The sequence below is a fragment of the Myotis lucifugus genome, unplaced genomic scaffold (assembly GCF_000147115.1).
Source record: "Myotis lucifugus unplaced genomic scaffold, Myoluc2.0 scaffold_39, whole genome shotgun sequence".
In the NCBI taxonomy this organism is placed as follows: Eukaryota; Metazoa; Chordata; class Mammalia; order Chiroptera; family Vespertilionidae; genus Myotis; species Myotis lucifugus.
The window spans coordinates 4,247,840-4,271,397 of record NW_005871087.1 but is presented as its reverse complement, the minus strand read 5'-3'; the positions used below and the strand labels follow the sequence as shown (position 1 = coordinate 4,271,397).

The following is a 23,558-nucleotide window of genomic DNA, read 5'->3' as shown; positions in this document are numbered from 1 at the left end:
GGACTGAAGGATCCCGGATTTAATTCTGGTCAAGGGCACGTGCCTGGGTTGCGGGTTTGATCCCCAGTAGGGGGTGTGCAGGAGGCAGCTGATGATTCTCTCTCATCATTGATGTTTTCTATCTCTCTCTTCCTCTCCCTTTCTCTCTGAAGTCAATAAAAAAATTTTTTTTTAAATGTATAAAGTATTTTTTTTTAATGTTGTAAATGTACCTCAAATACTGTATGGACTCTTACCTGAGAAGGAACACTTTTTGGTGGCTCTATGCGTATAGAAGGATCCCACTCTCCTGGAGGTAGGACAGTTACTTGATCTAAAAACTCATCAATTCCAGATAAGAGGTCATTTCTGTCTTTTGCTTTATAAGCTACATCATGAAAAATCTAAAGAAGGGGGAAAAAAAACACTGAGTAAAAGAATTTTAAAGTTGAAAGAAAGTTCTATACAAAGTAAATCCACTTCAGATAACATGAGTAAGTATACAATAAAGATAATTATCTAACCTCTTATCCCACCCTGGGTAATAACTATAAAAAATAACCCATTATTAGTATTACCAGATGTATTATCAGTAACAATAAAACAAAATAAAATAGTGATGTGTTAAGGCAAAATAATTTTTAAAAAGATAAATTTTTACATGGGAAATACTCAGCAATTCATTACTGAATAAAATACTGCAGCCTGTCTTTCCACTTCTAGGATATTAAATGTCATTTATCCTAAACCACTAATCATGGATGTACAATCAACTTTACTTAAACACTTAATTTATTTGATCGCTTATATTTACTTGGGTGCCTACTATTTGCCAGGCACAATTCTAAACACTTGGAGAGTGCAATGGAGACAGATAAGGCAAGGTCCCTGTACTCAAGAGCCCTAGGGAGCAAGATAGTGAAAGAAGTTAATTACATAAATACATAATTGCAGGTAAAAATGAATGCTGTGATAAAAACAAAACAGGTGAATGAAAGTCTTACAGGAGGTAACACTGTAGGAGAAATGTGAATGAAATGAGGGACAAACCCATGCAGAGGGAAGAGATGGTAGAAGAGAACTCAGGCAAAGGGAATAACCATTGTGAAGGACCAGAGGCAGAAAAGAACATAACACGTCTGAGGAACAAAAGGGAAACTAATGTGGCCAGGGCAAAATGGGGGAGGATATGAGTTTCAAGAAGTATGCAGAGGCCAGATCAGACAGACCCTATTCAGACAATGGCAAAGATTTTAGGTTTAAACATAAGTATATTACAAGATGGCATTGACATATATGGATCAAGATAAAGATATATTGAAATCTGCATGTAATTGGTAGTGTAGAGGAGACTATGCTAAGATTCGGAAAGTTCACTTTAATCACCAAAGAGAAGAAGGTAGAGTGTAAACCAGAGAAGTGGCAGTGGAGGTGGCAGGTTAGATGCTAAAGATATTAAGGAGGTAAAATCAACAGAATCTGATGACCAACTGTTTGAGACAGGACAGACAAAGGAGGTCAGGTTCAGGTATTTGGGGTTTCAGATACCTTAGGGGCACACGGCAGAGATGGCTGGAGCCTCTCCAAAAGAGAGAGAAGTCCTGATCAATACAGGTCATGGTCAAAGGTGAAGTTCACAAATGGAAGAAAGAAACTAGAGAAAAAAAAGGGGGGAAAGAGAAAAAGACAAAGCCCCGAGGAAACCCAAAAGAAATTATATCCTAAAATCCAGGATGAAGATAATTTCTAGAAGGTGATCAATAATTTCAAATGTAGGGGAGAAAATAAAAAAATATCCACTGATCCTGACAGAATCGTCCTGAAGACCGTAACAAAGGCAAAACAGTTGAAGAGAATGAATATGAGATATACCTGAAACCTATATAATTTTATTAATCAATATCACCCCAATAAATTCAATTAACAAAAAGAGTGAATATGAGATAAAATATTACATACAGCAAGGTCAATTTTTAAGCATCACTGTAAAAGAGAACTATATATGCTTCATAATTGGTGTCCAAAAGGATTTGAAATTCCACTTCAAAAGGGACTTTATATAGTATACGCTTCATAATCAGTGTCCACTTCAAAGGGTATGTAATTACCTCATCTGTCATGAGAGTTGCTATTGATCTTCCAATTTCATGGTACTGTGGTGCCTTGCCTGCTGGACCCAGTAACAAAAACAAAAACCTAAGAAAACATTAAAATACACACATTTAAACATAAACAACATACACACATAAATCTCAGCAATCATAAAAAAAAATCACTGAAGTATCAACACAAAAACACTGATCATCTGCCCACCCCAATCACTGAAAAAAGTTGGCAACTCTACTCAGACTAAAGCAGATCACAGAACTACGAAAGGCATTCATAATTAACTTCCTAGTAAGTTATCACTTCCCATCTTTCTTAGGGTAAGACAGTAATTCAGGAATTGAGTGTTTTACATTAAAAATTCCCATCTTCTATATCCTTTTGAATTTGAGTAAACAATTTTCTCTGGTCTGTTTGACAATAAATAAATAAATTAGTGAATACCAATTCCATTGAAGTACTTAAAAGGTTTGCCTAGTAAAATAATTAAAGAGTATGCACAAAAAAATCCACAAGTCCTCAAAATATAATCTGGATTAAGACTAATATTAGTATAGTAGTAAAAAAGGAACTAATTCCTTTGGAAGGAAAATGAATTTTTATCTACAGCTCCAAATTTATCACCAAACCAACTATTACTTGATTATTTTATTTATTTATAGTGACTAAATAAAAAGTAATTAACTTCCTATTTAATTATGTCCTTATTAATGACAGTAAAATGTTAATATTTACACTTATCCAAACTAGAAGTATTCATCTTCCTATTTTATGAGAATGTAAATATGAATCTATAGCAGGGGTGGGCAAACTTTTTGACTCGAGGGCCACAATGGGTTCTTAAACTGGACCGGAGGGCCGGAACAAAAGCATGGATGGCGTGTTTGTGTGAACTAATATAAATTCAAAGTAAACATCAGGGTACAGTCTTTTTTTTTTTTTAGTTTTATTCATTTCAAACGGGCCGAATCCGGCCCGTGGGCGGAAGTTTGCCCACGGCTGATCTATAGAATTATTTTTCTCATTTATCTTAATACTACACCATTAATGCACCTCAGTAAAGCATATTGCAAATAGGCATGTACATTTCAATCAAGTTGCTATTAATTCCTCAGATTTACTATTATAAAAATAATTTTTAAATATTTTTAAATTATTCTCATTTGGAATTAAGTTTATACAGTCAATAGCTAAGGAACTGATTACTCTTTATAGCACAACTTGCTAATTATTCTTACGGATATTACCACTACTTTCATTTTTATTCATAATGTATTTTGAACAGAAGATTTTGGTCAGGTCAGAACAAAGCTCTTTGCCTAATTCAGGGGCATTATCAATTTAATCAACTATAAGGTATTATTATCCTCATTTTACAAATGAAGCTTAGAAAATTTACATCAGGTCTGACCCTCCCACAGAAGTGGAAGTGCAAAAATTCAACTCCATTTTCTCTGACTCCAGTGCCTGCACAGATCATATATCTAAAATGAACCACTTTTTAAACCAAAACTCCTGAGATGACAAAATTCTTATAAAGGTATCAATGAAATATTTTTTCATGCTGCAATTATTTTTTTTAATTTATCTTTATTGTTGAAAGTATTAAAGATATACTCTTTCCCCCTACCCCTTTGTTTTTTTAGTTTTAGAAAGAGAGATTGGCCTTGGCTGGTGTGGCTCAGTTGGTTGGACTGTCATCCTATACACCAAAAGGTTGCGGATTCCATTCCTGGTCAGGGTACATACCCAGGTTTTGGGTTCGATCCCCAGTTCTGGCAACCGATCAATGTTTCTCTCTCTCCCCCTCTCTCCAACGCTCCCTTCCTTCCTCTTTCTAAAGTCAATAAAAATAAGTTATTCAAAAATAAAAAGAGAGATCATACTTTTATCCCCTAGTAGTCAAAGCCTTTGGCACAATGGCAACATTAATAATTAAAATGATATTTTACTAGATACATAATGGAACATGTTCCTTCAGTATGAAAAAACTTAGATTTTGGACATGCTGAGAGCGCGTTCATTGGAACGAACTCTTTACCTGGTCGGAACAGGGACTTCAGTCAGCCCTGAGAGGAGAACAGCGGGAGCCAGTCTCACAAACGCGATTATCGGTCTTTCCAAAAAGTCTACTTCTCCCACCAGAACATTGGATGCCTCAGCTCCCGAAGGAATTTTCCTCATGAAATTCATATCAACCTATTGACAAATAAATAATCATTTAAAATAAAATTTACATGGTGTTTATAAGACTACTTAGAGGGAAACAGGGAAGAAAATATGCCTTCAAGACTAAACTGGTGATCTAAAGAAGATATAAATCCCAAAATTCTCACAAAGGATGGAGTAGACAAATACAAAAAAGGCAAGCAAATACATCTAGGAAAAAATACTCCCAATTGCTTCAAGTATCATAATCTTTACTATTTCAGAGATCTAAATTGTCAAACATAGAAACGAGAAAAAAAATTTTCAATGAACACAGCACTATTCATTAAAAATTGTTTAAAGACAAAAGTATAGTTCACAAACTAGCAATAGTTCATGAAATTATACACAGTGCTAAAAAATATTCACTTCATGATAATCTATTACTTCATCTTAGAAATGAGTTAGTCCCTTTGTCTTTTTTATAAGTCCTATTTTAAAGAACTCTGGGCATTCCCCAGTATTTTCACTAAATGGGGGGGAAATTTTGTTTTTATTTTTTATTTAAAACGAAAATAAATAGCCATTACTGGTATAAATATACGGCAGTGCCATATAATCAAATTTGGTTGTCTGTGTATAATTACCAAGGAAAGGTCACAAACAGAAATCGAAGCATGGGAACTTTGTCATTTATACACAGTTTCACACAAGTCACTAAACAACCACTTACAGGGCTATCCATTAACAAGAAAGCAGCACTTACAGCGGGCCTCTTGAGTCCCACACCCAGTGTGCCACAACTACAGTGCCAGGAGGCAGACTCCTGCCCAACAGGAGACAGGAGGTGTACACAAGGATGGGCCAAGTAAAAAAAAAGCAAAACTGTGACAGAGGAACAAAAATAAATGGTATCTGCCATGTCTAGAGGAGATCTATAACGTAAACTATACTCATGGACTCATTTCATAAGAATAACTTGAATTTAGTCCCTGAACACTTTCACTCGTCTGAAATAACAGGAGCACCAGTAAAAATATAACCGAGTTAGCACAACAGCCTTTTTGTAGAGTCAATGTCCCATATGCAAGGCTTTCTATGATTGTAGAGCACGAAACGCAGCAAAGTTGCATAGCACAGATCATCATTTAAACTCCTTTTCTGCAAAATGCGATCTATGCTTTGCATTATGAAAGACTGAACAAATCTTACTTGGAATAATCACATTTAATTAAATGACATTGGATACAAAAATATTAAAGCATTGAAAGTCCTGTAGCAAATTAAATTTAACAGCATTATATTAAAATGGCCTTTAGAATCAATTATGCGGAAGTAGTACTCATAAAGTACTCTTTAAATTCTACTGTAATTTGAACTTGTAGTTTTTGCCCCCTTTTAAAAAATACATTTTCTGTTTTTAAATCCATGCCTTTACCTACCCATGGGGTAAGCGCCGATATGCTTCCCAGTGACATTCCAAAAAGTACTGACACAGTCTGCAGCCGTACTACCCTGAACGTGCCTACTACTGACGCCATAAGACAGTAATTCTGGAATCACGTTACAGCTAGAAAAAGGCTGAATTCACTACCATTGCTATAACATCATTCCCAGAATTAATCTTTCTAGTGGTGGTATCTCCAGAACAAATGATTAGAATTCAAAAGGTACTGAAGTTTCATGGTATCTGTGGGTAGGTATGGATGAAAATACCGTTTCATTCACATATTCTTTAGTCAGAATTTCTAAAAGTAATAAGATATAGTGATATTCAAGTGCTCCGAGACTGTTACCTTGCTCACAATTTCGGACCTTAAATTAACCTATCACAAGCATCACAGGCAGGTTTGTAAGCATCAGTCTATTAAAAAAATTATTATAATCAATGTTAATAAAGGCTCACTGCTAGCGATTTTCTTAATAAGAATGATTAGGAAAATGTACGGTGAATGACAGAATTACCTTGCTGAAGTCAACAGTACTATTTTCTCTGCTTCCTCCACCTCCATTACCTTTAATCTCGGCACTTTTACTAGTGTCCAAGTTTCCAGGTGCAGACTGTGGAGAGGCCAAAATACCTGTATTCAAGAATAAACAAATTCCAAATTAGTAAGGAGAAAATTCACTGATTCTGCTCCTCTCCTGAAAGTGATGGTTTATTAAAAGCAAATGTGCAAGGTAAAAAAAAAAAAAAGTGCCAAGTGTTAGTACCAAACCAGCAAGACCAAAATAACATTTTAAGCAATATTAAAGCTATACATTTTAACATTTTTAATAATACAATTACAAAAATGGTGACCTTTGCAAAAAGAAAAAGTGAATAGGTGCAGAACCACAGAAGAGGGAAGACGTGAGTCTGATTACTACTACAAATGTTTAGAGATTACACTTCCAATATAGCTAACATACACGTGAACTGCAGAGGTTAATAATGCCTAACTAAACTTCACATGCTTGCATTAATAACAATATAAGTTTTCTGATAAATCCTAAGTGTAACGTGGGAAAATTTAAGAGCTACATCAACTAAATGTAGGTTAAATGTACCACAATCGTAACAGTTTCCTCAATTATTTTCACTTCTGTTGGGTTCTGTTGGGTAACATTTGTGCTGCCAACTGTCATTATTCCTAAAACAATACAACTTTATAATAGTGATGTTTTTTATAAAGAAAGGGATTTTTGTTGTTGTTTTTTTGTTAATCTTCACCCGCGGGTATTTTTTTCCATTGATATTTTTAGAGTGAGTGGAAGGGAGAGGAAGAGACAGAGAGAGAGAGAAACATCAACGTGATCAGGGCCAGGATTGAGCCTGCAACCAAGGCACATGCGTTTGACTGGAATCGAAGCCAGACCCCTTCCCTCCATGGGCTGACACTCTATCCACTGAGCCAAACCAGCTAGGGCTAAAGGGGAAGGGTTTTTTAATTAAACAGACCTGTGTTGAAATAAGCACTCTGCCACTTTGTAAGCCATATGACTAGCTCATAGTCACGCAACCTCTAAGATGCAGATAAACTTATAAAATTAGTTTGTTTAGATTAGAAATGATAGATATTTGTTCTACAAAATGAGCTTGTTTGAATGACATGTCCCAGCATTAGTATGCTCATTTCAAGTGACAGTCAGCAGCCACATTTCACAACAATAAAATAACCTAACAACACCCTATAGCTTATGACCAATTGTTACCACTATGACTTTTGCAAAAAGCTCAAATCTCAAAAATTTTAAAGTACAATCCAGATTTCTACCATTAGGTATACTTCATTTTCTCAAAGCACCTAAGATTTCTAGTTCAAGAATATAAAACACTAAGTATCACAGGAGAAAAGGCACAAGACTTATGACAGATTTTACCACTCACAGGGCAATCTAGTGACCCACAGGAACTCACACGACATACATCTGATGCATCTAAGAAAGTTTTCATTTTTCTAGAAGATAACATTCTATTACTAATAACTTGAACTAAGTCATTCGGGTTTACTGTTAAAACTCAGTGAGAGAAGACCTTTGTAATATCCACTTCTCTATTAAATACCTAAACTAGGATATATCACTGTGGCCCCAAAATCTCGGTATGAAAAAGCACATCCAACCTATTTAGCCACATGCTCATTCTCTGGAAGTGTTAGAGAATTCTGAAATAAATAAAATGCTTCCTAAAACTTATTTTTTCAGCATTTTAGCTTCGTACAAAAAAGTCATTAAGATTCGTCTTCTTTGACCTTTGTCCCTAAACTTCCAGATGACAGTCTTTTTATTAAAATACATGCCCAAGAGGGGAAAAAAGTTAACTAGTATTTTCAGTAGTTTCCACCAACTCCCACACAATGATGAATATCATTAAGGCCCTGGCAGCAAGTACAACAGAGCATCAATGCATCTATACTTGTAACTACTAAAAATATTCAATCTGTAGATGTGTAATCAAATAGGACATGTGCGTAGTTTTCCAGAGCAGTCTCAGCAAACAGACTTTGGAGAGAAGAATGGAATAAGAAGAAGGTTATTCGGGAAAGTAAGGATAAGGTAGGAATGGGAAGAAGAAATGATATGGAACTACTTGCTGGTAAAGCCAGATGTGACCTGAAGTCACTTAGCTAACCTGGCCATCTTAACCTGTAAAAACTGCCATGCCAAGTATGTGTTAGTTTCCCACCATTATCTTCTCTAGATAACCCTTCATAATCTCAGCTAAGCTAAAGCTGTTTTCTCAATCAGTAAAGGCAACCTCCCTGTTCCTGCAATAAATTCCTAGAGCTCAGAATTAAATGAGTAAAGTCCCCAAAGTTCAAACTACCATTAGCATAGATAACTCAGAAGGACCATATTTCTTTGCTTTAAGAAAAATGAAAAAAATGTGAGTATATGTACATATAATATTAATACTGAGATTCAACAATCATACTAGAGAAAGATAAATCAAAGTTATCAAGAGTTTTCTGTCATTAAAAGTTTGCAAGTAGAAGCAGTTGGAGCAATGGTTCACAATCTGGAAAGATTTTGTCCCCCAAGAGGCAATGTCTAGAGGCATTTTGTTTGTCACAGCTAGGGAGTGCTGCTGACAGCTAGGGAAGGAAGGCCAGGAATGCTGCTAAACATCCTACTGTGCACAGCAAAGGCCCCTGAAACAAAGAAGGGTCCAGCCCAAAATGTCAACAGTGCTGAGGCTGAGAAATCTTGAGTTAGAACAGTATTTCTCAACTTTTTTCATTTCATGGTACACATAAACTAATTACTAAAATTCTGCAACACACGAAAAAATATATTTGCTTATCTGACAAAAAAAAGTAGGTATAACTTTGACTTACTATAAAAAATTATAATAATAGTTATTACCTACCCTTTTGCTCCAAAGTGACTTTTTAAAAAATCAGGTACTATACTTGTATAAGGACTTCTGGTACCAAGAATTAACCAGTCAGATGCAACCTTACTATTATTATTATGTGACGTGATAAGAATAAGAATCAAATCTATCATATGACTTATATGTATATGGTTCAAGACAGGGCATTCACACCAGAGAGCTACTGTTGTGTTAGCTGTTGTCATTTTTTCATTTGACAATCAAAGGGAAAAAAAGGTCAGTCCCCCTGACTAAACAGTCAGGTATTGCATGTTTAAAAAATTCTTGTGCCACACCACACTGGTTGAAAATCACAGAGTTAGAAGATAATTACAAAACTAGAAATGAGTCTACCTCTTTTACATAATTACTCTCCAAAAAGAACCACTAATGGGAAAACACCATTTTCTTTTCAACTACAGGTATGCACAAAGCATGACCCATCACACAAATATCTATGACATTAGTCTTTCCAAAGTTATGCCAAGGCCACCTATTTCCTCCTCTAACATCACATCAGACTTCAAGAAAATTAAACCATAGTTTCTAGGTGCTTTAAATACCAAAGGTAATTAAACAGAATAATATATAGCCGCTCCTATTATTTTCATTATATACTAAAAACTTCTATAGCTGTCTTCTTAAACAGTAATTGTGAGCTTTTTCTTATCTTTAGAAATTCTCTATCTTCCATTCTAATTTCTTTTCCTTTAGAAAGGCTGATAAATCTCCTGGCATACTAACTGCAGAGGAGGAAAAGAACTTTGTTCCTCAATTCTCAGTTAATTGCTCCTTTTATCCCTTAACAGCATGGCCTAATAAGCTGTTGAGACCCATATGTCACTTCCTCCCTAGATAAAATTTGTAGTCCCTCATTATTAATAACATAGGAGCTGGCAAAACAAGAAATATTCAGTGTTATTGAGATATCAGTATAAACAAATATAGATTTTGTTCCAGGTAGATCTGAGCTCAAGTCCTTGCTCTGGTCATTTACAGTATGATTTTAACATCTCTAAGTCTTAATGTTCTTCATTTGTGAAATAGAAATACTAGCCCGAACCTCATCATATTGTACAAAAAAATAGAAATACGATATCTGAAAAGTAACTATACCTATGTGTGGCACAAACTATAAAACAATGGTGGCTATAACTACAATCATAACTAATGTTACAATTATTTAGCCACAAAACTCCTAATTTTTTATTTCTAAAAGTCTATCACTTCTTGGCAACTTCAATGAGCTTTCTCTTTTTTTTCTCCTTCAATCCTCACCCAAAGATATATTTATTGATTTTAGAGAGAGAAAAGAGAGAAACATCAACTGGTTTCCTCTCGTACAGGCTCCAACGCGACCAAACCCGCGACCTAGGTATGTGCCATGACCCAGAGACTTTTCTGTATATGAGATGATGCTCCAACCAAATGAGCCACCCAGCCAGGGCAGTACAATGAGCTTTTATTAAATGTATTTGGCATGTTTGGATATCGCCAATAAAGAGGGTGTGAGGCTTGCATATAGTAGTAGGAACACGGAGATTTTCAGTCAGGCTACTTAGGCTGTCACTTATTAGCTAGTATGATCCAGGGGAAATTATTTTCTGAGTTTGAGTTTCTGAAAATTGTTGTAACCAATTTTTATACCAATTAAATAGGCTAATTTAATAACTATAAACTACCATTGAAGTGTTACATATTATTGGTATTATACATAAGTGTGATAATACCATGTGATTAAAAACACTAGGTAGTATTTGCATATATCACATTGATACTTAACTGTCAATAGTCACTATGTCAATAGTCATATGAATTGGGCATAAATGGATGTATCAATGTACATATCATTAATATAAAAGAGCCAAAATTTTCATAATACATAAACCTTAAATAAGTTACAAAACTTTTATCCACTAAGAAATAATTTTTCTAATTCACATACAAAAATATACTCTAGCCACAACTACATAAACACTGGTCTTGAAAAGTTCCAGGTAAATTTGGATTAAAGATAGTTATGACATTAATTAAATAATAGACAACTAAAATCTATTCTAAAATATAATACTAATCTTGAAATGATGATTCGAGGCAGTCCTTAGGGAACATCAATCGTCTCAGACAAAATGAGAAAAAGAACATTAGATCCTATTATTGTCAAAAAGGTTAAAATATACTGCATTATTTGGACAAAAGTACCAAAGAGTAGATAAAAGGCACTTCACCTCATTATCATTTATGTACAATATGTTCATTCACCTTAATGCATAAGAAAAGCCACCATTTTTCTAAAAATCATGGCAAATTAAAAGATTAGTATCAAAACGTCTACGTTTTCCTGAACCATTCAAATGCAGGCGGACCTGTAATTTCAGTGAAAATTTTTGAAAGGGCTTATTAAATTATGTGTAGTTTTCTTATAAAATTTTTAATAATGCTATTCTTTTCTAAAATATATTGTAAAGGGGAGGGGGGGGAACCATGCAGAAGTCAAAATAAATTAGAAGCATCATCTACAAATGCTGCTAAAGCTAGGTGCTAAAAGGCATTCCAAGTGCAAGTGACCCAGAGGCAGAAAGCGCCACGCAGGGAGGACTGTAAATAGTTGCCTGGAGTTATGTCAACATTTTCCTCATTCTTCTGCTCCTGGCCTTTCGATGCTTCTAAGTCTTCCTCTGGCGGATGAATTACTACTGTGGGAATATCATCACTGGCAGGAGAAACCAGTAGTTCTGGGACCTGCAGCTGACTCTGTTGGGAACTTCTGGAGGTCAGGCGACTGATGCTAGGGCTAGAAGGAGGGCTGTTTGGAGGGGTGGGCACTGGGGTTGTACACCTCGAGCCTGCAGGGGTTCCAGCTCTCGCAGAAGGGAGAAGATGACTGAGAAGAACAGATAAAGGTGATTCTCCTCTCAGTGAAAGGTTTGAGGCAGACAGGCCTGTTCGCAAAGAGTGGCGGGAGGCTGAAAGGCCTTCCCCTGAGATAAAACAAATAAATGAAAAATGATGAAGTTCACTGCAGAAGACAAATAGAAACACACACCAAAAAAATCAATTCACACTGTAAATAGCAAGGTTTCAAGACCCAACACTCCAAACTCATGCTATCAGACAATCAGATTTTTAAATATTAGAAAGTCACTGAAAAATTGTTTAAGCTGTAATTAGTTCCCTGAAGGTATATCCAAAAAAAGATAACAACAAAAAATGTTAATGTAGAAGGTAGTGGACAATATTATTAGTAATTAGAATGCCCAATAGTGGCTTTTTTTAAAAAGAACAATATCAATGCAAATTTGCTGCTTAAATAAATGAAAAATATTAAATAAGAAGATAATATAAAAATCTAAGAAAAAGAACCCAACACAAAACTTACCAGCAGTAATAGCTTAGTATATTTGCCATACACTGTACTGAACCACAATAATTATCTCTCACCAGAAAAGTCCACATTGACCTTATTAATACTTCCTAACTTAAATCAAATCTTTGTAACATTAAGTTAACAGTGCATCACCTATTCATAGTGCTCACTTGTAAAATTTAAAAACATAACACGAGTTATTGTTTTAAGAAGAGAAATATAATGTCAATTTTAAAAGATATTCTTGAGCTTTCTAAAGATATTAATAAATGTCCTAAAATAGGCTTCCATTTGTGATACAGCAGATAAATTTAAACAAATATGTTCAATCTTTAATCTACCTAGATAAAAATAAAGTATTTCTCACCAAAACAGCAAAACAAAGTGAGTCTTGCATATTTTAAAAGGTAATGTCTATTCATACTTCAAACACCTATTCTACGAAATATACCTTCATAAAATTCCATTGTTTTTAGGAAAACAAGAAATGTAACAATAAATCCCATATGATCTAAGTCTAAATAATCAAAGCTACATGCTCAAAGGATCCCAGAAATATTAAACATAAAGATTAATCTTCAACCCATAAACAACCAACGTGTTTAGTTAAAAAATAAAGATACATGCAGGAAAACTGTTAAATTACAATACAAGCAATGAAACAGCACAATTCCCTTGTTAAAAAAGAAAACAGCCATTGTCTGATGATTAAAAGAAACCAATTGAAGAATAATCTGGAACCACTGCATATGAGAAATAAAGATTTCATAGGGTCTCTCTGGGTAAATGAACCCATTTCAGGGAAGTAGAGAATATACAATACATGAAAACTGTAAATGAGAGGCAAAATGTGACATACATGGCGTGCTTGTAAATTGAACTTAGGACCGTAAAAGATTTCTTCTATTCTTAAGCTTCCTTAACTGTACAAAGGCCCAATTTAAAACAGATTAAAAAGACCTTTTTTTGGGGGGGGGAGCTGGGGAAGGGGTAGGTAAAGAGGGGCGAGGGGGTGGGAACACCTGTAATAGTGTCAACAATAAAAATAAAGTTTAAAAAGAAAGAAAAAAATACTTTAAGTGGTTAAATGATCAGAAGAAAATGGACTCAAGTATTTTACCCTGAGCTTACAATGGTTACTGTCAACTTTAGATAAATTAAACCCTGTCACCTATGGCTATTTGCCTGTAGAACACTTAAAAGCCTTATTATTTTAGGGACAGAAAGACACTGTGGCCCATCCTCCACTCCTCTTCACCATAATCCTCCTAAGCCTTGGGTAATAGCAGCAGCTAGAGGAAACAGTGACCCTCATAAGCAACTCTAACCTTCTGCACCTGGGTTTTCAGAGTCACTGTCATCAGCTCTCTTTGACAGCCAAAATAGAACCCCAGTGATGTAATCCTCCGCTTTAAAAAGAGGAAAGGCAAGGCCTCCATGTGTCCCAGCTTTCGGACAGTGACAAAGGTAAATGGCTAAAAAAAAAAAAAAAAACAGTCTCCCACACCCCACGTATAACCCACTGCTAGACCATGAAGGAGAGTGGAGAGGGGAAATACACAGGTCTGTGGAAAACATCAACTAGGTCGCTCCTAGCATAAGATAAGAGCAATCATAAAAACTTCTCACAAACTGTATAAAGAAAGAGCAGTGAAATCAGGAAACCAACCCCAAAACACTTGTTTATACCCAGAAATAAAGTATATTCAAGAGACAGAAAAAAAAAATCACTAGCAAAAATCGAATATAGATAATAAAGTTCAAATCCAGAATTTTAAAAAGATTATACTAAATTTATAGATCATAATCTAAGCCTCTTTAATCATTAATCAATTATATAAGAATTCTTGAACATAAATAAAAAAGCAGGAAGGAGAAGGAATTCAGATAGTGATAGTATTTAAATATTACTGATACTTAAGTGTGCCATATTAATAAAGTGAATGCTTCATTTTTATTTCAATCATTTCTACAGATAATTCTGTCATGTTGAAAAACATTTTAGAAAGACATCTTAAAAATAAACAAATAACAATATTCTTTTTAAATAACAAAAAAGAAAAGAAAATGGCCTGTGTAATTATCTGGAAAAAAATATTTCTCTTTCCCCAAATGCTAATTGTAACATACTAGAATGCTGTTAGAAGTGTTAGAAAAAATTGGATGCCATAACTTATCTCACCATTCCTTTCAAGCAAGTGAGGGTCAGAATGTTTCTTGCCTATATCTGCAAAAGATCGCACAAGGGGAATCCGACTGGTGAATCTTTTCTCATTCTGATGATGATGTCTCTTCAGAAGGGCTTCTCTGACATTCTCTCTAATGGACTCATCCAACTGGCCAGAGGCTATCATGTTGTCCAATACCATATCTGTTCAAAGAAAAAATAAACAAATAAATAAATAAACACTTGAATGACTATAGCATGGAATAAACTGTAAGTGAAACCATACTAAGAAAATGAGATTCTTACATAGCTCTGGAAAGCATTATTCTTTTCTTGTACTGAATAATGTATGCATCAAGATAAATATGAACACTATCCAACAAAAATGAACAAATTACATAGAGACCCTGATTTTAATAAGTACTATTATTTATAAAGAGGCCACTGTTACACACTAATAGCCTCCCTATAGTTGAAAGTACTTTCCTGATAAGAATATAATAAATTCTATTAAACTGAATATTCAATAATATTGGCTTCCTAAGAAATGAAGGTATTTTATTGCGTCGCCTCATACTTTTCCCCAAAACTGTAGATGAATATCTTAACTCATTCATTCATTTAATAATTAACTATTTACTGAGTACCTATTATGTGTTGGAAATACAGCAGTCAGCTAAACAGATTAAGTTTTTGCTCTCACTCTTGCAGTGGTATAGCGACAATGAGCAAATAGATAAAATATCATGAAGTAATAAGTTCTAGGAAGATGAATATATTAGGCTATAAGGAGGGTGCAGGGGATGGGGAGATGGATGGTGATGCCATTTTATAAATTACTGTGGTGACTGGACTATTTTTAATTTGAATGGCTATAGCAAGGCCTAAAAATTCTACTCTATTTCCCTTATTTAAGAACCTCTAATTTCAGTACAACTTAAATATAAAAGTATCAATCTGCTATAACCTGCTATTTCATCTAGAGTGCCTGCTCGCATATCCAGCATGACTGTTCCATTTAGGATGCAACTTCTTAGTTCAAAAAGACTGTGCAAAGAGAGAGTTGCCACATAGGGTTTACTCCACCGGTCACCACCATCTTCAACATCCTCTTCAAATTTCAGCCATCTGAAATGGATAATATATAAAAATATTTTATAAATAATGATGATTTCATTGGCCTATTTTAATATGATAAACGTAAACTTGTTCTTTTAAAGAGAAACAAGGATCACATCACCACCACCAAAACAAAATTTGGTTACAAACACATTTCTACAAATTAGGCTAATGGTCTACAATATCTATTAGTCACAAGTTATCTTTGCAGTTCCTCCTACTGAGACCCAGTGCTGATTACCTGGCAGTTTCTTTCCATTCGTACTCTTCGCCATCTCTGTAGTACAGCTCGTCCATCTCCGTGAAGAGGTCATGCGGGATGTGCTCCTCATCGTCATCCTCCGTCCCGAGGATGAACTGGACCCGCTGGGATGGAGTGTCTTAACAAAATAAGAATTTAAATACATTCAACAGTGTTCTCCATTCAAAGATTAAATTCAGTTTTGAAAGGGAAATCCTTTGGTTATAAATAAATGTACTCCAAAAAAAATAAATAAGAGTACACAGAAAATTCACATCACAGATGAAAAAGAAAAATTATATGTTAAAAATAAACAAGACTAATCGTGTAACTAACTGATGTAAAAACAAATCAACTGACGTAAAAACAAACAAATGAACATAAGCAACATCCAAAACCATGGAAAATGCTATGCTCAAAGACAGGACTTTCCCCTCACTAAAAATATGTGGAAATGTTAAATAAAATAGAACATTAAAAAGTATATAATTAATGTGTAGCTAAGTTCAAGAGTGAAAAAAAGAAAATCTCCAAGTTCCAAAAAATATGAGAAAACCCAAACTACAGGTATATAGAAATCAACTTTTCCTACTAACATGGAGGAGCCAAACTCTGTCAGCTGAGGTTAGGGAGGCAGGACAGTCACGATAAGAAACAAATACCCCACGCATGGCATCCGAATTTAAACTATGCGGTATGGTATCTCCAAATAGAGAAGTGTGCATAAATTCTAGTCTAGAATAGTTGAAACAACAACAAGCAATAATTAAAAACAAATTCAAATTCTGCTGAACATAAGAGATGAGCTCAAATTCAAAGTATACACTGAAGTAAACAAACATTCATGCATTTGTAGATGCAACAAACAGGTATCAGAACAGGTTAAAGAGTACATTAGAGGGAATTATTAAAGGAAAAGGCAGATCTGAGGAAATCAGACAGAATGCATCAATGAAAAATAAGATGAAAAACACAGAAGGTTAAGAGATGCAGAGAACAGAATAAGAAAGTTGAAAGGGAAAAACTCCAGAAAGAGGGCAATATAAACAATAGGGGAAAGGCAACCATAGAGCTCATCTAACTTGCTTATCCTCTCTCAGAGCTCAGAGACCTGTGCTGCCTGTTGTCCAATGTCTGAAAATTACCATTTCATATAGTTTACCCATTTTCCTGTTTAAAATGGGAGGGCAAATCCAATTAGTCTTGTTATTCCATCACGTCTAGAAGCCAAAGTCCTCTATAATCCCTTTTTAGAGAGTGGGGAAAAGAATGAAGGGACTTCATTCATAGCAATTTCTAGGATACATATTGGCAGTTGAAACCAAAATAAACCAACCTCAGTAGCATAAAACTTTTCTAGGGATAGTTATCCCATTAAAAAGTCACAAATATGTCCTACGCCAAATTTATTTTCAAGCCACTGTATTTAGACTTCAAATATCATAACTTAGCTTGAACCATCAAATCACCCACCCAAGTGAACAGATAAACATACTTACTCACAGTTAAGTAAATAGCATTTCTATAAAAATATTGTGTGCCTTTTTATTCAGTATGAATTGGACACGTACTGATCCACTCACAGAACAGCCTAAGATATCCTAAACTGAATAGATACATGACATGGAATAGCAAAATACTTCTAAATTACTTTACATCATCGAACTTCACTAGTGATCTGTTTCCTTTGCTAGCTATATGACCTTTGTTAGCTATATGACCACTTAAGTATTTTATTAGTATCTTTCAATGGAGGTTGTCAAGCCCACCTTTTTGCCTCTCTAAGCTAAAGTTTCTCCATCTATACAATGAAAACAGTAATACCCATCTCTTAAAAAATACAGAGAAGAATAAATAAAAAAGTGTATGTCAAGGGCTTGGTGCAATGCTTAGCACAGAACTGGCACTTAATATTTTACTAGGCCATCAGTATTTTCTTCCTTATGTTCATATGGTAGCTGTATTATACACAGTAATTCTTTCCCTCTTCACAAAAACATTCCTTTACTATAGCACACAAGTGTCGATAAGGATGCAACTCACAGAGCTTTGCTGGAAGGCACACACACTAGTGTAAAGAGGGCCATGTGGGCCCCTGTTGTCCTAAAAAACCACTGCCAACTAAGTGCAACTGACCATTCCCACCTCTCAGGACCACTTAAATCATCACCAACGACATTGATTATCAGGTAACACCCTCTTTCCTCTACTATATGCCTTTTTCTTCTGATTTTCTCTGCCTATTGGTACTTCTATGTTTCTCTACTTTTCAAACAAAAATCCCATCCTTCCATAAACCATATTATCAAATCAGAGCACTCTTTTTTTGCTTAAATAATCAAGTAATCCAGCTTAGTGGATAAGATCTTCTGGCCAAAATGTTTAAAAATGAAATAAAATATTCAATTTCTTTCAGGAGCCTGAAAATTCCAGATATTTGGTCATTGCTCATGTAAATAATAAAATATGTAATAGAAAAAGATTAAAAAAAAACCCTACTAAATTGAAGTGTCAGTGCCAAAACTCAACTTTCACAATTCCAAGGCTGGAATACAATGAAAACAAAGCCCCCTACTTTTCTCATTTACCCAAAGTAGACCTTAACCTATAAACTAAATATTTTTCTTGTAGAAAATAATACTTACTTCAATTAATACCCTTCAATGCATATAATGTGTCTAAATTATTGCAGACATACAATTTTAAAAAGAAAACATTCAATTAAAAAAAAGAAATCTTTCCAGGAAAGAACTGTTTTATTTTACCATAAGAAGGAGATTCCCGTCCATCTTCTTTATCTGATTCTTTATCTTTTCTTCTCCGGTGGTGATGCTTGTGTCCACGATGCTTATGACGTCGACGACTCTCTTTACTAAATGGGACGTGAACACCAATATATACAGCTCGGTGACCTAGCAAATGGTTCAAAAACATATTATGGTTTTCCAAGAAAAAAAGTGACATGTATAAAAGTATACCAAATGTACTATGATAAAAGAGAATTACATATAAGTTCACATGATTTAAAAAGCCAGTCTCCTATTTCTTCTCTTATTTTACAGAGCACTACACATTTATGAACAACCCTAGTTAGTAGAAGTCCTTAAGATATGCTTTAACGATAAATACTCTATAAAAAATATTTACAAATAGATATTCATAAGTATTTACTAATTTCCTAAAAGTTTTGAAAATCTCAAGTCAGCAAGGTCCAAATTAGTGAGGGTTACATTAAAAGTAAATGATCCAAATACTCCAATTAAAGGGTAGAAATTATCTGACTGGGAAACAAAGCAATACAACAGTATGGTTATCATCTAGTTTTAGAACAGAAAAAGCTGCTGCTGATGTTGCAATATCCTGAGTTTGTATTCTCACCAACAGACTGGTTATGAAAGGTAATCTCTGCTCTTGTCTACTAACTAAAACTGAATCATGGAGCTAGACAGTAGCAGCACTGTAAACTACTAAGAAGCATTAATCTGATTTCTTAAATAGTTTTCATGAGGTTCCTACCTAAGCTGTGTTGAGGAAGAGGGGTCAAGGACTACAAGTGTGCAACCAGGCAAAAACCATTGGCACAGTGCTGCTTTTTGCTTTCATAACCAAAATTAATATAAACAAGTAATGTGCTGAAATATGAAATGTCATTCCTTTCCTAACAAATTCCATAAGATGGTCAGAAAGTAAATACCTCAAGAAATACAAGCTCTCATCTTTAGATGAGATTTGGAAGTAGAGTCAATTGTGATTACTCATGAATTCTGTATTTGCCAATCTGCCAATTCGATAAAATTTGTAACCCCAAACTGATAGAGATAAATTGACTTGCCCGACACTCGTTCCCAGCTAAGGCTGAAAAACGGTGACACTCTGACTTCTTGTTTTGGTTGCCAATATATTAATGTCAATAGAGTAACTAATCACCTTTTAAATAAAAGGATACCAGACCTACAGCAACGTATTAAAATAAAACTGTTTAGTCCTAGTTGGTTTTGCTCAGTGCATAGAACGTCGGCCTGTGGACTGAAGAGTCCCAGGTTGGATTCCAGCCAAGGGCACAAGCCTGGGTCCCGGGCTTGATCCCCAGTAGGGGGCATGCAGGAGGCAACCAATCAATGATTCTCTCTCATCATTGATGTTTCTATTTCTCTATCCCTCTCCCATCCTCTCTGAAATCAATAAAAACATATAAATACATAAATAAACAAACAAACAAGCAAGCATCTCCCAGTACCCACTACTCTACCTAGTTTTTGGTAAGTACAAAAGAACTATAGAAATTAAATATCAATTATTTGAAAACATTTCACCAGAAAATCCCAAACTTAAAAATCAATTATAAAGTGCTTTTTTTTGGAATGATGGGAAACTTCTGGAATTAGAGAGTTGTGACGGTTGCACAACATAGTGAATATAGTAAAAAAAAAAAAAAATGAATTATCCACTTTAAAATCGTGAATCTTGAGTGAATTATAGCTCAAGAAAAGTGGGAAAAAAACACAACTATAACAAAATTCAGTCATCTTACAATTTTATCTTAGTGGAACTATCTTCTTCTGAACACCAAAGAAAAGTGGAAATTAAGGAGTCAGTTTCTCATTGCTACACACTGGGAATTACAAAGTTGTTACCCCAATTAGTACTAATGGGTTTTTGCACACAAGCCCTGATGCACCAAGACAAAAATAAATTGTATGAGTTAGCAATTTAGAAATAAATAAGTGACTTATTTATGAGTTTGCAATTTAGATAAAATAAAAACATGCTAGCATCCAAAGATTGAAAGCTCAAGCCTTATATTTTTTTTTGTTTTTATTATTGCCTGTGTTCTATGCTATAGTTTTCTCTCAGTTTTCTTTCACTTTTGCTTTTCATCAAAGCCCTATTTAGTCAAACTCTGAGACAAACTTAATCTCTCCCTCAAACTTGATACTGAAATTTAAATATATACAAAGTTAAGGGGCCTTGGGGTAAATGAGGGAGGCCAAGAAACACAGTAAAATGCCTCTTTTCATATTCTAGGTCACAAATATTTGAGGTGTGACATTAAATGGTAAATGATGGGTTAAATGTATCACCATACATTTAAATTAGTAACATTACTGCTAAAAATTTTAACGTTGGTAGTCCCTGTAATTCACAGAGTCTAACCATAACCTTCTAGGTAACAGGTTCTTTCTGAAAGCCCTAGTAAGTCTACACTTTAAAAGTTGAATTTAAGAGACAGGGTGTTGTTTTTTCCATTTCAGAAGGTAAATGTAGAGAACACTTGTGTCTCTTTCCATGTCCTTAATGACCCCAAGTCACACCAGTTTTCACAGAAGAGTTTAACTTAACAATGTGTCCTCAAAAAGACCCAAAGATAAGTCTACCAAAACATATGGCATGAACACCACCTTAACCAAGTGTTCAAGGTTAACATTACCAACAAGAAGTCATGTTGATATCCTATGTCTACAGATAGGATACACTGAGAAGAGTTCATTACTTCTGTGGTATGTTCCCCAAACATCCGTAATCTTGGTCTATTCCTATGATAACATTAGACAAACCCAAACTTCCAGACATTCTACAAAGTATTCAGCCGTGGGCAAACTACGGCCTGTTTGAAATGAATAAAACTAAAAAAAAAAAAAAAAAAGATTGTACCCTTTTATGTAATGATGTTTACTTTGAATTTATATTAGTTCACCAAACACTCCATCCATGCTTTTGTTCCGGCCCTCCGGTCCAGTTTAAGAACCCATTGTGGCCCTCGAGTCAAAAAGTTTGCCCACCCCTGAACTACTACTCTCCAAAAAAGTCAAGGTCATAAAAAACAAGGAAGACGGAGAACTGTTACAGATTAGATGAGACTAAGGAGACACGACAATTAAATGCATTATTGGATCCTAAACTGTTCAACTAGAGCCTGGGACAGAAAGAGGACATCAGTGGAAAAACTGGTGAAATCTGAATAAAATCTGTAATTTAGTTAATAGACTTATACCAGTGTTAATTCCTTCATTCTCATAAACTTGTGCTGGTTACGTAAAATGTTAACAGAAAAAGCCGGGCGAAGGGTACACAGGAACACTCTGTTCCGTAAATCTAAATTTATTTCAAAAGAAAATTCTCACAAGAGAAAGGAAACCACTTCTTTCTGCTTGGGGAAGAAAGATTGGCAAATAATTCATTTGCTCCACAATTCTATGCTGAGATTACAGCATTTTAAAAGGCTGATGTAACAAACCTATAAAATGAACATTTAGATGACAACTGGTGATGATTGTGGCTTTTATTAGGCTGGTACTCTAGTTTGCTCTTAATACAAATTACCCAACCTGCTAGAAATGAAAAAAATAAAAGTATTAAGTGATTTTGTAACGGTGGCATTTCAGTTTTCCAAGTTAAATAATGGTAACCATTAATGAAGTTTGTGTTATATAACCTATGTTATGCCAATACTTTCAACAAAGAGTAAATAAATAATCATGGAATGTTCTATTTGCGGATATGAGTGTTTGCTGTATTAATCTTTAAATTATATTAAGAAAATATAATTGAACACCCCTCTCAGTGTATGCTCTACCTCACAACAACAACAAAAAATACTTCAACAAATAGTAGGTAAAACTCAAAGGACAGTAACATTCATTCGTAATTTACCCTGCTAAGCGTAAGTGTTTGTAAACAACCTTACTTTCTAGTTCTTCTTTTTCAAACTTGGTGTTCACAGTTGAGCTGGTTTTGCCAAGATCCACAACAGCTTCTTCATCAGGACCCTAAAAAGAAATTATTTTCATTGGCTCAAGAATCAATATATAGTGAGGACCTACTACTGGGTGCATTGTTGGAGACAGCCAGAAAGTATGTAAGATTGCCTTCCTATCGAAGGACTGAATTCTTATTACAGCTAACTTCATTCTTTGTAAAGTGTGCTTACAAGCTTTTCTTTGCAATCCACAGAAGACCATTCAAAAATCTCATGGTAAGAACTGAGACAACAAAGATTTTTAATTGGTATTCTATGGAAGTTACTAAGTAACTGGTACATATATTCGCTTCCACAGAAAGACCCTCCAGATCAGAAATTAAAGAAAATCTAAGGTGAGGGACCCTTAGATATCAATACAGAATGCTTTATTTTTGCTCTTTGTACTTTGGCCCTCTGATTAAAGGGAAATACTTAACTGAGCTATAATAGACTGGATTATAGTTAAACATAAAATTGTCAAAAACATGTCTATAGACCTAGCATGTAGTACCACTGACAAATTAACTAAGCGCCAATCAAAGTTATAAGCACTTTTTATTGATACAAAGGAAAAACCATGCCAAAATTAAATACCTTAACAGTGGTCGGCAAACTGCGGCTTGCGAGCCACATGCGGCTCTTTGGCCCCTTGAGTGTGGCTCTTCCACAAAATACCGACTTTTGCACATGGGCCACGAAGTTTCAATCGCACTGTACGTGCACGCCCACACGTGGTATTTTGTGGAAGAGCCACACTCAAGGGGCCAAAGAGCCGCATGTGGCTCGAGAGCCGCAGTTTGCCGACCACTGCCCTAGGACATTCTAGCTTTACGC

General features: G+C 34.9%; 1 protein-coding gene across 1 annotated transcript in view; it reads right to left on the bottom strand.

Annotated features, from left to right (window-relative positions):
* SLC4A7 (solute carrier family 4 member 7) overlaps positions 1 to 22,773 on the bottom strand; it is a 55,966-nt gene extending 33,193 nt beyond the window's left edge. The window contains 10 exon segments of the mRNA XM_023752914.1: positions 237 to 383; positions 2,088 to 2,175; positions 4,127 to 4,284; positions 6,199 to 6,314; positions 11,704 to 12,072; positions 14,641 to 14,829; positions 15,593 to 15,753; positions 15,986 to 16,124; positions 18,751 to 18,897; positions 22,671 to 22,773. Coding sequence (XP_023608682.1) covers positions 237 to 383; positions 2,088 to 2,175; positions 4,127 to 4,284; positions 6,199 to 6,314; positions 11,704 to 12,072; positions 14,641 to 14,829; positions 15,593 to 15,753; positions 15,986 to 16,124; positions 18,751 to 18,897; positions 22,671 to 22,773 — 1,617 coding nt within the window.
* Positions 22,774 to 23,558: the final 785 nt, after the last annotated feature.